Source organism: Saccopteryx leptura, chromosome 11 (genome assembly GCF_036850995.1).
Source record: "Saccopteryx leptura isolate mSacLep1 chromosome 11, mSacLep1_pri_phased_curated, whole genome shotgun sequence".
NCBI classification, from domain to species: domain Eukaryota; kingdom Metazoa; phylum Chordata; class Mammalia; order Chiroptera; family Emballonuridae; genus Saccopteryx; species Saccopteryx leptura.
The window spans coordinates 44,552,217-44,565,964 of record NC_089513.1 but is presented as its reverse complement, the minus strand read 5'-3'; the positions used below and the strand labels follow the sequence as shown (position 1 = coordinate 44,565,964).

The window sequence follows — 13,748 nt, the reverse complement described above, 5'->3', positions numbered from 1 at the left end:
GGAGTCAGTGTCAGGGCAGACACCTCGGGAGTCAGTGTCAGGGCAGGGAGTCAGTGTCAGGACAGTCACCTCGGGAGTCAGTGTCAGGGCAGTCACCTCGGGAGTCAGTGTCAGGGCAGACACCTCGGGAGTCAGTGTCAGGACGGTCACCTCGGGAGTCAGTGTCAGGGCGGTCACCTCGGGAGTCAGTGTCAGGGCAGACACCTCGGGAGTCAGTGTCAGGGCAGACACCTCGGGAGTCAGTGTCAGGGCAGTCACCTCGGGAGTCAGTGTCAGAGCAGTCACCCCGGGAGTCAGTGTCAAGACAGTCACCTCGGGAGTTCCTGTCAGGGCAGTCACCTCGGGAGTCAGTGTCAGGGCAGTCACCTCGGGAGTCAGTGTCAGGACAGTCACCTCGGGAGTCAGTGTCAGGGCAGACACCTCGGGAGTCAGTGTCAGGGCAGTCACCTCGGGAGTCAGTGTCAAGACAGTCACCTCGGGAGTTCCTGTCAGGGCAGTCACCCCGGGAGTCAGTGTCAGGGCGGACACCTCGGGAGTCAGTGTCAGGGCAGTCACCTCGGGAGTCAGTGTCAGGGCAGTCACCTCGGGAGTCAGTGTCAGGACAGTCACCTCAGGAGTCAGTGTCAGGGCGGTCACCTCGGGAGTCAGTGTCAGGGCGGTCACCTCGGGAGTCAGTGTCAGGGCAGTCACCTCGGGAGTCAGTGTCAGGGCAGACACCCCGGGAGTCAGTGTCAGGGCAGACACCTCGGGAGTCAGTGTCAGGGCAGACACCTCGGGAGTCAGTGTCAGGGCAGACACCTCGGGAGTCAGTGTCAGGGCAGACACCTCGGGAGTCAGTGTCAGGGCAGACACCTCGGGAGTTAGTGTCAGGGCAGACACCTCGGGAGTCAGTGTCAGGGCAGACACCTCGGGAGTCAGTGTCAGGGCAGACACCTCGGGAGTCAGTGTCAGGGCAGGGAGTCAGTGTCAGGACAGTCACCTCGGGAGTCAGTGTCAGGGCAGTCACCTCGGGAGTCAGTGTCAGGGCAGACACCTCGGGAGTCAGTGTCAGGACGGTCACCTCGGGAGTCAGTGTCAGGGCGGTCACCTCGGGAGTCAGTGTCAGGGCAGACACCTCGGGAGTCAGTGTCAGGGCAGACACCTCGGGAGTCAGTGTCAGGGCAGACACCTCGGGAGTCAGTGTCAGGGCAGTCACCTCGGGAGTCAGTGTCAGGGCAGTCACCTCGGGAGTCAGTGTCAAGACAGTCACCTCGGGAGTCAGTGTCAAGACAGTCACCTCGGGAGTTCCTGTCAGGGCAGTCACCTCGGGAGTCAGTGTCAGGACAGACACCTCGGGAGTCAGTGTCAAGACAGTCACCTCGGGAGTTCCTGTCAGGGCAGTCACCTCGGGAGTCAGTGTCAGGGCAGTCACCTCGGGAGTCAGTGTCAGGGCGGTCACCTCGGGAGTCAGTGTCAGGGCAGACACCTCGGGAGTCAGTGTCAGGGCGGTCACCTCGGGAGTCAGTGTCAGGGCAGTCACCTCGGGAGTCAGTGTCAGGGCGGTCACCTCGGGAGTCAGTGTCAGGGCAGACACCTCGGGAGTCAGTGTCAGGGCAGTCACCTCGGGAGTCAGTGTCAGGGCGGTCACCTCGGGAGTCAGTGTCAGGGCAGTCACCTCAGGAGTCAGTGTCAGGGCGGTCACCTCGGGAGTCAGTGTCAGGGCAGTCACCTCGGGAGTCAGTGTCAGGGCGGTCACCTCGGGAGTCAGTGTCAGGGCAGTCACCTCGGGAGTTAGTGTCAGGGCAGGGAGTTAGTGTCAGGGCAGACACCTCGGAGTTAGTGTCAGGGCAGACACCTCGGGAGTCAGTGTCAGGGCAGACACCTCGGGAGTCAGTGTCAGGGCAGTCACCTCGGGAGTCAGTGTCAGGGCGGTCACCTCGGGAGTCAGTGTCAGGGCAGACACCTCGGGAGTCAGTGTCAGGGCGGTCACCTCGGGAGTCAGTGTCAGGGCAGTCACCTCAGGAGTCAGTGTCAGGGCGGTCACCTCGGGAGTCAGTGTCAGGGCAGTCACCTCGGGAGTTAGTGTCAGGGCAGGGAGTTAGTGTCAGGGCAGACACCTCGGAGTTAGTGTCAGGGCAGACACCTCGGGAGTCAGTGTCAGGACGGTCACCTCGGGAGTCAGTGTCAGGGCGGTCACCTCGGGAGTCAGTGTCAGGGCAGTCACCTCGGGAGTCAGTGTCAGGGCGGTCACCTCGGAAGTCAGTGTCAGGGCAGACACCTCGGGAGTCAGTGTCAGGGCAGTCATCGTTTCAGGCCCCCAGGGCCCAAAATCGCCCAGTGATAAGTCCTGGTGATTGGGGCAGTTTACACCTCAAACACACACTGCCAAAAATCACAGTAACTATCTAACATGACTCTGGGTGAGCTAACTTACTCCGAGGGCTACTCTGTGCTGCTGCTGCTCCAGGTGCTCTGCACGTACAGACAGACTGTTACAAGTTTGTGAACAGCCTTGGGTTATACACTCACATGAGGACGCTGAGGCACTGAGAAATTAGGTCAGCTGCCCAAGGTCGAAGGGCTTGGTGCAAGGCGACCCACCTGGCTCCAGGGCCTGGCCCTTTACGACCCTGTTCCGCCACAGCCCACCTGCCAGTCCGACAGGGACGCCCCACTGGTCCTTCCAGGCCACTAGCCTTCATTTGCTGTTTCTGATTCAGCAGAGGATGGTCGGGATTAGGATCACCCAGTGAGCGAGTGTGGAGAAACACATCAGTTCCATTTTGATTCCTCTGCATTTCAGATGCCCAGGACACAGCCAGGGCTGGGGCCTAGCAGCCAGGGGGTCTGAGCTGAAGAGCCAGGTCCGGGCTGGAGATGGGGCCTCAGGAGTCACCAGTGAACTGAAGGTAGCTGGTGTCACGGGTGTGGATCAGATTGTCCAGAAAGTGCGTGGCGTGGGAACAAAAGGCTCCTCAGAGAGAGCCCTAGGAGACCCTGGGGCAAAGGAGAAGGAAGATGGGTGGCTATGAGTCAGAGACTGGGAAGAGACCGGCAGGGACAGGGGAGTGCAGATCAAGTGAGCTACGGGAGTCAGGAAAAGAGCGCAGGGTGATGAACGAACCAAGGGAGTCGCACAGGGAAGCGTCAGTGATTCAGCCAGAGCGTTTTCAGGGTAGTGGTGGGGCAGGAGCAGGGGCTGGCGGAGCTGAGGGGCACACGGGTGAGGACAGCACGAGAGACCCTCTGTTCCCGCTGTGGCAGGCAAGGGCACGGGTGTGGACAGCACGAGAGACCCCCTGTTCCGCTGTGGCGGGCAAGGGCACGGGTGTGGACAGCACGAGAGACCCCCTGTTCCCGCTGTGGCGGGCAAGGGCGAGGAGGAAGACGGATGAGGTGGAGGCGAAGGGGGTGCATGAGGAAGCATGCGCTGGCTTTCCTGCTGAGGTTTGGTTTGTAGACACACTCTCCCTGTGCTGTGTGGGTGTGAGTGGGTCTCCCAGGGCCTGCTCCACCCATGGTGGACTGAGAACACTGGGCATGTTTATAGACCGAGGGAATAAGCCAGCAGAGGGGGAGAGGTTAACTACCCACCGAGCAGGAGGGGAGGTGACCCACGGAGATGCCGCCCTAGCAGGCAGGACGATGGGTGCACAGGTGTGCAGAGTGGCCTTGGCCACAGGAAGGATGCTTCTGTCTCCTGTAACCCTATAAGACGTGTGCTGCCTGAATGGCTTACCAGCCTCTCTAGTTTAAAAGTTCCAAAATTTTGTTTAAAAATCATTTCAAATGGGAAGATATTAGAAACAAAGGAACTCCCAAAAGAGGGACCAAGCTAAAACCACCACTACAAATGTTAATAAGCACAGCTAACATGTACAGAGCATCTGTCACATGGCCGACACTGACAGGAGCACTTGACGTGGCATCCTCCCAACAACTCTGTGAGTTGGGTGGAATTACCAGCCCTTCTCACAGATGGAGCAGCAGTGAAGCCACTTGCGCTAGCGGGTCTGAGGCCGAGCTGGGGCCGGGAGGAAAAGGAACGTCCGCCCCCAGGCGGGCCAGGACCGCCAGCACCTCATGTGCAGCTCTGACACTGATGTCCACGAGGCGCCTGGAGGAGCTGGAGGTGGGAGCCCCCAGTCCCCCAGTCCCTCCTCCCTGCACCCAGGGGCCCTGGCTCAGGCCTGGCCTGGAGTGGAGCTTCCTGTGGTCAACAAGCACTCGCCCGTGCTGGGTGAACTGAAGGGATGCCAAAGCTGTGGTCCTTGACATTTATAACCACTGTCAGGCAGTCTGGACTGGAAACAGATGTCAGGAGAAGGTAGATACTAATTTAAGCCACACCAAAAAAAAAAAAAAAGTGTGCCTTTGACATTTAAAGTAAGAGAAGTGAAACTAGCATTTTGTGTTATCATTTACCTCTTTCCAAAAACATTTCTGGTGCCCACAGATGATAACTTCAGCTGCATTATGCAAAGTGAGAAACACAGGAATAGCCTGAAAGAAAACAGAATAATAAGCATGAAAATATTTTCTTTGATCTTTTAGTTACATAATTCTTGATTTCTGCTTAAAAATAAAGATCCGTGGGAACTTCTGGCATTAGCATATACTGTATAACCCACTCCAGCAACAACTCCTGCATAGACTGGTGCTCCTGGATGTGGTATTGTTCTAGGCAGGGCGAATGTATGGCTCCCCTCCTACGGGTATTCTCATCAACACCTATTTGCTAAGCACCTGCTGTGTGTCAAGCACTGTGCCAGGGAACACGTCCCGTGAACAAGGCGAACACATAGTAGGGAGACTGTCCCTATCAAGGTTAGAGCTCTAACAGAGCTCACAGGCAGGTGCACCTGGCCCAGGGAGGGGAGAGCAAGTCCTCTCGGAGGAAGTGAAGTCCAAAGGCTGACTGAGAACTGAATAATGAACCAGAGCGAGCCAGACAAAATGGGGAGTGTTGCAGGCAGAGGATCATACAATGGCCCCGAGGACAGAGTAAAGCCAGCTCCTCAGCAAGTGGGGGGAGTTGAGTGGGTGGAACAGAATGTGGAAGGGAGAAATTGGGAAGAGGAAGGTGGAAAGGTAATCACCTCCATATCAGGGACTCAGGATGTACCGAGGGCCATTGGCACCACTGAAGCGTTTTGAAGCAGACAGTGACACGACCTGAGCTGTGTGTTTAAAGGTGTGTGCAGGGTAGAGGACAGGAGGCAGGGACGGTTGCAAAAGTCTAAGGCATGGTAGACTGAGCCCCCCATCCCTGTGCAAAAAATAGCCACATCCCAACCCCTGAGCCTGCGAATGCCACCTTACATGGTGAAAAGGGATCTTTGCAAATGTAATTAAGTTGAGACTCTTAAATGGGGAATTTACCCTGGATTATCTGGGCAGGCCCTAAATGGCAACACATGCATCTATCCAAGAACGGCATAGATTTGACACACACAGAGGAGGCTGCGACGTGACCACAGAGGCAGAGACTGGAGTGATAAGGCCACAAATAAGAAATGTCAGCAGCTGCATCCTCCTCTAGAGCCCCTGCAGTGGGTGCGGTTCTGCTGACACACCTGGATCTCAGCCCGGTGATGCTGACCCTGGAGTTCTGGTCTCCAGAACAGGCAGAGACTAAACGACTGTTGTTCCGAGCCACCCATGTATGTGGTCATTTGTCACAGCAGCCACAGGAAACTAAGGCAAGAACGACAAAGACGGTGGCCTGGACTTGGGAGTGGCAGTGAAGATGGGCAGTGTGTCCACAGTCAGGAGACATTTAGGAAACTGAACTGAGGCTAACATTTGAATAACTGGAATCAACTTTGCACCAAAACACAAAAAAAAGGAGAAAAAGGAAAGTGACACTCCAATGGGTTATTAAGACACACAAAGTACCCACTGCGCATTGACTAGAGCTGGGCAGTTGTCTAGGACTGCCAGTCTCTCCTAATTTCATAGAAAATCTTGACAAGGCGAGGGGGAAGGATTTAGGGGCATGGGGTTTTGTTGTCATCTTTGCTGTTGATGATGATGATTTTCCTAGAAGGCAGAAAAAGGTAACGGACGTGCATGGGTTTTGGCATCAGACTGGGCTTCAGGCCCCAGCTCCACTATCTGCTAGTGGAACAGGGCAGTGACCCAAGCCCTAGTTTGCTCCTCTGAAGTATGAGGATAACAGTATCTACAATCAGCAGCTATTAGGAAGAACCGGGGAAATAATGACGGTGCAGGATGTAGTGAGTGGTTCAGGAGCACTATTCGAAAGGTCGTCTGTATTAACTGATACCACGCACACCCTCAGCAGCCTCCACAAGGCTCCTCAACTGGGAAACTGTCCCAGCTCAGAGCACCTGCTTAAAGATCACGCTTCTCACCTACTCCCGGATGAATTTGGTCATTATCTTTTTGGAGGATATATTTTTACCTTGCTTTTAAAACTTTCATAACTTTATAGCCCTGCCCTGTTTTAGCACTTTGTTCTAAACTGCACTGATTTACTTCTCTCGAGTTCTTGCCTTACATTTCCCTCGCCTTTAATGTTTTCTGCTCTTATTTTATCTTTCATTAAAAATTCAACTCAAAATGCCTTTTCTTTTTAATTATTTTCTATTTTATTTGAATTTTGGGCTTTTTATTCCCCTTAGAATTACTTTGTTTTAAATTATTTTTATGAGATTTTTATTTGTTTGTTTGTAACTGGCTTTATCCATTATGCCATGTTTGGCACACTTGGACCCTGGCCTTCTAGTTCTCGGCTTGAGAAGATGGCAAGGAAAATCTTGGACAGGTTAATCATGCGGCACATGAAAGTGAATATTAAAGGGCAACTTGGATCTTATTCATTTAAATATTTTGACTCCTTGACTATAAAATCAATAATGAGGCCAGATTTAGGACTGAGATTATGGAGGTCTAGACTCTAAATCTAGACCTCAAAGAGCCTTAATTTTCCCAACCTTATAGCCTGTGGACAGGTTTCTAAACCTCCCTGGGTCCTCCTCTGAGTATAGATTCTGGAAAGGGATCTATCTATACATATAAGATTGACTTTAAAGAATACTAATAATAGCTACCAATTATGTGTTGAGCACAGGGGCAATTATTTTCATTGCATTCTCTTATTTAAACTTCCTCCGCACAACTGTATTAGTGGGTGCTGTTACCCTGATTTATAGGCAAGGAAACTGAAGCTCAGGAGAATAAGTACTTGCCAGAGTGCTCACAGCTAGTTCAGGGACAGAACCATGACTCCAGTCCAGGCCCAACTGCAAAGCCCACACTCTTAGCCGCATGTTTTAATATCCAAATCACATCAAGCTCCTGTATAAATATCCTAGACCTATCACTGTCCATAGTCCAATATGACTGGTGTGTTCCAAGTCCTGCCAGTCGGCTTCCTCTAGTAATAAAACTGGTATGATCTAAAATGGAGGAACACAGAATAAACTTTATGCCAATTAAAAAAAAAGATATATTCTATTTGTACCTAAAAAAATTCAATCAGAATTTCTCAAGCCGTTTTTTTCTACTGCGAAGCTAGCAGGCTTTAGAAACAGTAGTTCTACAACTGACTATATATCAGCCTCCGTAGAGATCCATCAGAAACAATACTGAGGCAGTGTGATTTCCCTTGGCCTCTACGTCTGTGCACAAGACCCAGTGTGATCTATACTAATAGTTCAGGAGACCTACTAGTGACTGATTCCTTCAGAAAACCAGCCCTTTATTATCTTTATGGAGTGAGGGTCAGCAAGACTTACATTGCCAAATCCAATGAAATCTGAGAAAAGATAACAGCAATAACAACAGCTAAGACATGCTGAATGCATATTATGTTCCAGACACTGTTCTAAGAACTTCTACATATTTAATCTTTATAATAACTCTATGAGGACAATACTACTACTATATTCTCATTACACAGATGAGAAAATAGAGAAATATATTCTGGTTCTTTTTTTAACCTGCCTCTTAATAATTGGATGATCTAAACACTTGCTTCTTGCTGAAGAGAACAGAAAAATAAGCATGCCCTCCACATTGTCAAGGCTGTAGGAATGGCCTCAACAACAAAAGATCCTAACATCTTTCATCAGAAAAAATGCCCCAAGATCACCTACCATAAAGCCCAAATCATCATTGTGACACAAAATGTAATTGACCAAATTTAAATTCACTGCAGGACAATTCGTTTAGTTACTTAGGGGCACAATTTGCAATGAATTTATTCTTAGAGTTCATTAGCATAAAATTCAACATTTCATCCATGTACCATTAGAAATTTTTCTCTGGCTGTGAAGAGATATTGGTAACTATTACTTAAAATCTTTCATTATTCCCATGCTTCCCAGAGTGGAATTTTGAAGACTTCATTGCTATTTTGTTCAGGTGTTAGGACTGACTTGGACCAGCTTCCTATGGAAAATAGTGGCCCTACTCACAGGCATGGCTTGGGTCACTCTGCAGAGGGCTGGACGACTTCTTCTTAAAATTTGTAAAACAATGTCAATCTTACCTTCTTTTGAGGTGATTCTTCAATGTGTGGGAGTGGCCTTAACCTATAATATAGAATAATTGCACTTCAGGCCCTTCCCAGAGAATGTAGCTTTGATTAAAAGCTATATTCCTTTTCTTTTTTTTTTTTAATAAAAGCACAACTTTTACCAAAATTGTGCAGGCCAGAAATAAGGTTCTAGAAGGCTCCCTAAAGGCAGTCTGCTGACCTGTGATGGAGCCAGAAACCTCGAGAACGGTGGTTTCAGCCCAGAGAACTGCTCCTACTGAGTCGCGCTGCGCCACCGTGCCTCAAATGCATGAAGAGCCGAGAAACCAGGTTACCATCTTGTTCATAATAAAGACGTACTGCAGACCCTGCCTCCCTGAGTGGCCCTGTCTGCCCTTCGTGAGGACTCAGAGCCTGAGAGCAAGGAAGAGCTCGGCTTCTCTGTGGCAATGCCCCCACTATTAGCTAACAAGCAGTGTGAGTCTTGTAACTTTTGTATTTGGCTGCAGAAAGCTCAAGACCCAACTAATATTTATTTTGTAAAATATCACAGCATAAATTTCTATGTGTTAAGTCTTCCTGTTATCTCATTTACTTCTTTGACCTCTATTTTTTTAAAAAATGTTTATCTCCTTTTAATCATAATCATTCTTTTAAGCCACCAGACATCCTTTTTGGAGGTTGATGAGGTATTTTTGTACATGTATATATGTATAAATAAGCACATTTATAAACTGATTTGCATGAAGTAAGTTTAAGTGCTTATTTATATTAGTTTTATTATTCTGTTGTTAGATGACAAACTCCTTAAGGGCAGAGGACCAGACTCCCCTCTTTCCCAGTGTATCTGCAGTACAAGCTGAGAGGTCATCTCAGTCCTTCATGTGGGCATCACATCAAGCAGATGACCCAAGTTTAGGAGTGGATGGAGTGCAGAGCGCATTCCTAGCAGCTGTGGCTGATGCGATGCTGTGAGAACACTCCAGCACCGGAAACCCTCCTAGGCACACCCAGGAGGAAGCTCACCCGCTGTAAGGAAGTAACTCAGCGCCAACCAGGCAGCTCCCTGACCTTTTCAGCCATTGGCTGTGAAGGACACGCTGTAACACCCTATAGGCTGAACCTGTGTATATAAGCTAGCTTACTCCCTGAATAAATCGGATCTGCATCACTGAACCTGGTCCCTGGAGTCAGGTCTTTGTGTCTCCATCATCCTCACCCCTGGCAGGCCTTGTCCACATTTAAGGGCTTTGCTGTATGAAAAGCAGACACCTCAAAATATAGGAACTCCTCCAGCATGGAATGCATGGGAGTGAGAATGGGACTAAAGGCGGCCTCAGTTCTCTGGCTTGCTCACTTAAGAACGTGAATGAATGCACGGGCTAGAACACAGGGCAGGCTGGCCTGCTCTCAGTGAATGGCTCTCACCCTTTTTACGCAAGTGCACAGAAATAAGTATGCATATCCCACAGCATGAGAAGAAGTTATGAGTGAGGCCAATGAAAGACCATGATCTTTCCTTCCTCTTCATATAATCCCCAAGAAAATCTCCATTGGATCCCAGGGTGTTTAAAGATAAATGTATATTTTAAATTGTGGTAAAATATACATATAAAATTTATAATTTTAACCATTTTAAGTGTACAGTTCAGTGGTGTTAACTACATTTACATTGTTGTGCAACCGTCACCACCATCTGTCTTCAGAAATTTTTCATCTTGCAAAGTGAAACTCTATACCTATTAAATATTAACCTGTCCTTCTCCTCTCTCCCAGCCCCTGGCAGGCACCATTCCACCTCTGCCTCTATGAGTTCGACTACTCCAGGGACCTCATATATGTGGACTCACAGTGTTTGTCCTTTTGAGACTGGCTTATATCACTTAATATAACGTCCTCAAAGGTCATCCGTGCTGTAGCATGTGTCAGAATTTCCTTCCTTTTTAAGGCTGCATAATATTTCGTTTTGTGCATCTCCCCCACTTTGTTTATCCATTCATCCACCAGTGGACACTTGGGTTGCTTCCACCTTTGGCTATTGTGAATAATGCTGCTATGAGCATCGGTGTACAAAAATGTGTTCAAGTTTCTGTTTTCAATTTTTTTTGGGGGGAGTGCATACTCAGAAGTAGATTTTCTGGACTGTATGGTAATTCTACTTTTAATTCTTGGAGGATTTACTGTACCTGTTTTCCACAGCACCATTTTACTTTCCCAACAGCAGTGAACAAGGGTTCCAATTTCTCCATATCCTCACCAATATTTGTTACTTTCTATATTGTTGATAATAACCAGTCTAATGGGTGTGAAGTTGTATCTCATTATGGTTTTGATTTGAATTTTCCTGATGCTTAATGATGTTGAGCATCTTTTCATTAATTTATTGGCCATTCGTAGATCTTCTTTGGAGAAATGTCTATGTAAGTCTTGCCTATTTTTAAATCAGGTTATTTGGTTTTTGTTGTTGAGTTTTCCATATATTCTAGATATCAATCCCTTATCAGATAAATGATTTGCAGATATTTTCTCCCATTCTGTGGGTTGCCTTTTTACTCTGTTAATAGTGTCCTTTGATGTTCCAAAGTTATTCATTTTGATAAAGTCCAATTCATCTCTTCTTTCTTCTGATGACTGTGTCTTTGTTGTCACATCCAAGAAATCATTGCCCAGTCCCATGTTGTGAAGTTTCCCCTTGGAGCACCATGTTAATAAGTCATTTTATAAGGACTATAGAGAACATCTTTAGATGGAACGAGTAGATAACTAAAATCCAGAGGAGGGGTTTTCTATTTTGCCAGAGAGCCCACATCTTTATAAGTGGTCCTTGCAATGGGACTCTGATCAGCTCTGAGAAGAAACCAAGGGGAAAGGAGAGAGCTGCCTCTACCCAGCAGGGACAGGAACATGAGGGGAAGAGTCTCCACTCCACGTCAACACTTACATTCTTCTCCTTTGTGGCTCCAGCTCCTTTACATGACATTGGAGCCAAACAAAGAGGTCTCCAGTTTACTTAACTAACTCTCCATGTGTGTTTCCTCAGCAACACCCCCATCCAATCTCCATCCCAGCGTGTTGAGTGAATGTCGTGCTCACAAAAGACAGAAACCCTGACAAGCAATTAGGGAAGGACCAAGATCAAAGAGCTGAGTAAGACACCAAGTCCAGTGCTGTTAAGATGTCTTAACTTAGATTTGCAGACTCTCTCCAACTGCCGACTCCGGCTTCCCCAAGCAAGGACATAGCATGGTTTGAGGAGCCAAATCACCCACACCAGCATGGCCCCTCACAGGCACCCTCATCATGTGTGAATCTGCAGACATGTTCTGAACAGTGGCCAGCACGGGCTTTGAGGCACCCTGTCTACCCGAGAAGGCTTCTGGCCAGAAAATTATAACAAGAATAGTCGTGACTGGTCAAGACTGTACTGTCCCTCCAAAGACTGGCACACATGCCAGCAGAGCCATCACCACTGTGAGCTTATGCATTGTGGGAAGCTGGAGAAGCAGGCCTGGATTGGGCCCAGTGAAGAGAGAGCAACGACACAGTGCCCCCACCCTGCCTCGGCCCCTCTCCGTCCTGCTGGCGGGTCCCCTCTGGCTGGTATAATTTAGGGCAGAAACAGGGTGAGCTTTGGAGATGCACTGCATAGCTAACAAACTTGGGTCTGGACCTCTATTTTAACTTTTACTAGCTGTTGACCTTGGCCAAGTAATTTGCATCTGTTTCCTCAGCTGTCAATAGGAGTAATTAAGTCCAACTTCATGCCATGAAGGTTGGCAATGGGAAGGGCCTAGCACATACTACCATTGAATATTCATGGTGGCTATTGCCACAGTGAGCTGTGTGTCTCTCACTGACTCGCTCTGAAGTTCCTCAAGATCAGGAACCGTGATTTGTCATGAAGCCTCCAGCACACAGTAGGTCCCTAAGAAATACTTGATAATGGTTAGCCACAAGAACAGCCTCTTTCCCTTAACTCTGTATAGCATTTGGTTGTGAGTCTGAGGTGGAAAAGTCACGAAAGTGCTGTCCCACCGGGCCTTTGCAGAGTTAAACCAGCTTCCTCTCAGGAGCTGCACATCAGGAGAACAGAGCTTCCAAGTCTTGTCAGAGACAGGAGGCCTTTACAGAGCAAAGCTACCTCCAGAGTATTTTGCATAACAATACACCCACGGATTTTAAATGAGCACTTGGCCCCCAATTTTTCATGGATTCATTAAACTGACAGCTTGGCACCAGCATACTGATGCCTGTTTTCTATCTAACACAAGCTGTACAAGTACCTCATGTTTAATCCACTTTATGAAATTTTAGGCAACTACGTGAAAACAAAGAACTCAGAAAACAAAGAAAGTACGCTACACCTACAAAACAGTGTGTGTCTCCTGTCTGTCCTCCTCCCCTAACTGGTCTATTGGGGGTTTTGGTTTTTCCCTTTGCTCAAAGAGTTTGATTTGTGAGAGCTTCTTTTTACCTATTAAAGGAGACTGTGCTCTAGGTCAATGCTACTCACAGTGCTGAGCCTCAAGAAGATAAGCAGCCCACACCAGAACATAAATCAATTCTTTGCTTCCTTCTACAGAAAGTATTGCTGTAAAAATGAAACGTCAGCTCAACTAAGCTGTAGGTTTAGTGCGGAAGTTGATGTGCATTCTGGCCCAGTCTCCTAGGATGGATAACACAGAGCTCACGACCGGCAATGTCTGTGGGTCACATTTCAAAAAGCACTGGTTGTACAACTTCCCATCCGCCTGCAAACATATTCACTGATGTTTATGATGGACTTTTGAGGGTATTTATGCCATCTAGCATCCTTATCCCTTCTTTTGGTAAATGTAAAGCCAGTAGCCATGGCCACCATCACAGCTGCCCGGCCTGTGCAGGTTCACATTGGATTAGGACAGTCCGTAAAGAAACAACGGAGCCAATAACTGGTGGGCCATTAGCTTTAATCCTAGCTTGCACCCGGTGGGCAAGTAAAAACACACACTGGGTTCCAAAACCCACTCATTCCGTGCTCACAAAGCTACTGACTTATCCGAGTTTCCTAGAAGAGTGGTTCTCAACCTTTCTAATGCCGTGACCCCGCAATTCAGTTCCTCATGTTGCGGTGACCCCAAAACAAAAAATAATTTTGGTGGCTACTTCATAACTGTAATTTTGCTACAGTTATGATTCGGAATGTAAATATCTGATATGCAATATATATTTTCCGATGGCTTTAGGTGACTCCTGTATTTTGGTTATTCGACCCCCACCAGGG

At 48.3% G+C, this 13,748-nt stretch overlaps 1 protein-coding gene across 1 annotated transcript in view; it reads right to left on the bottom strand.

Moving 5' to 3' along the window:
• Positions 1 to 13,748, bottom strand: part of LOC136383042 (UDP-N-acetylglucosamine transporter TMEM241-like) — a 140,840-nt gene that overhangs the window by 90,043 nt on the left and 37,049 nt on the right. Inside the window, 1 exon segment of the mRNA XM_066352542.1 lies at positions 4,405 to 4,482. Within this exon segment, the coding sequence (XP_066208639.1) occupies positions 4,405 to 4,482 (78 nt within the window).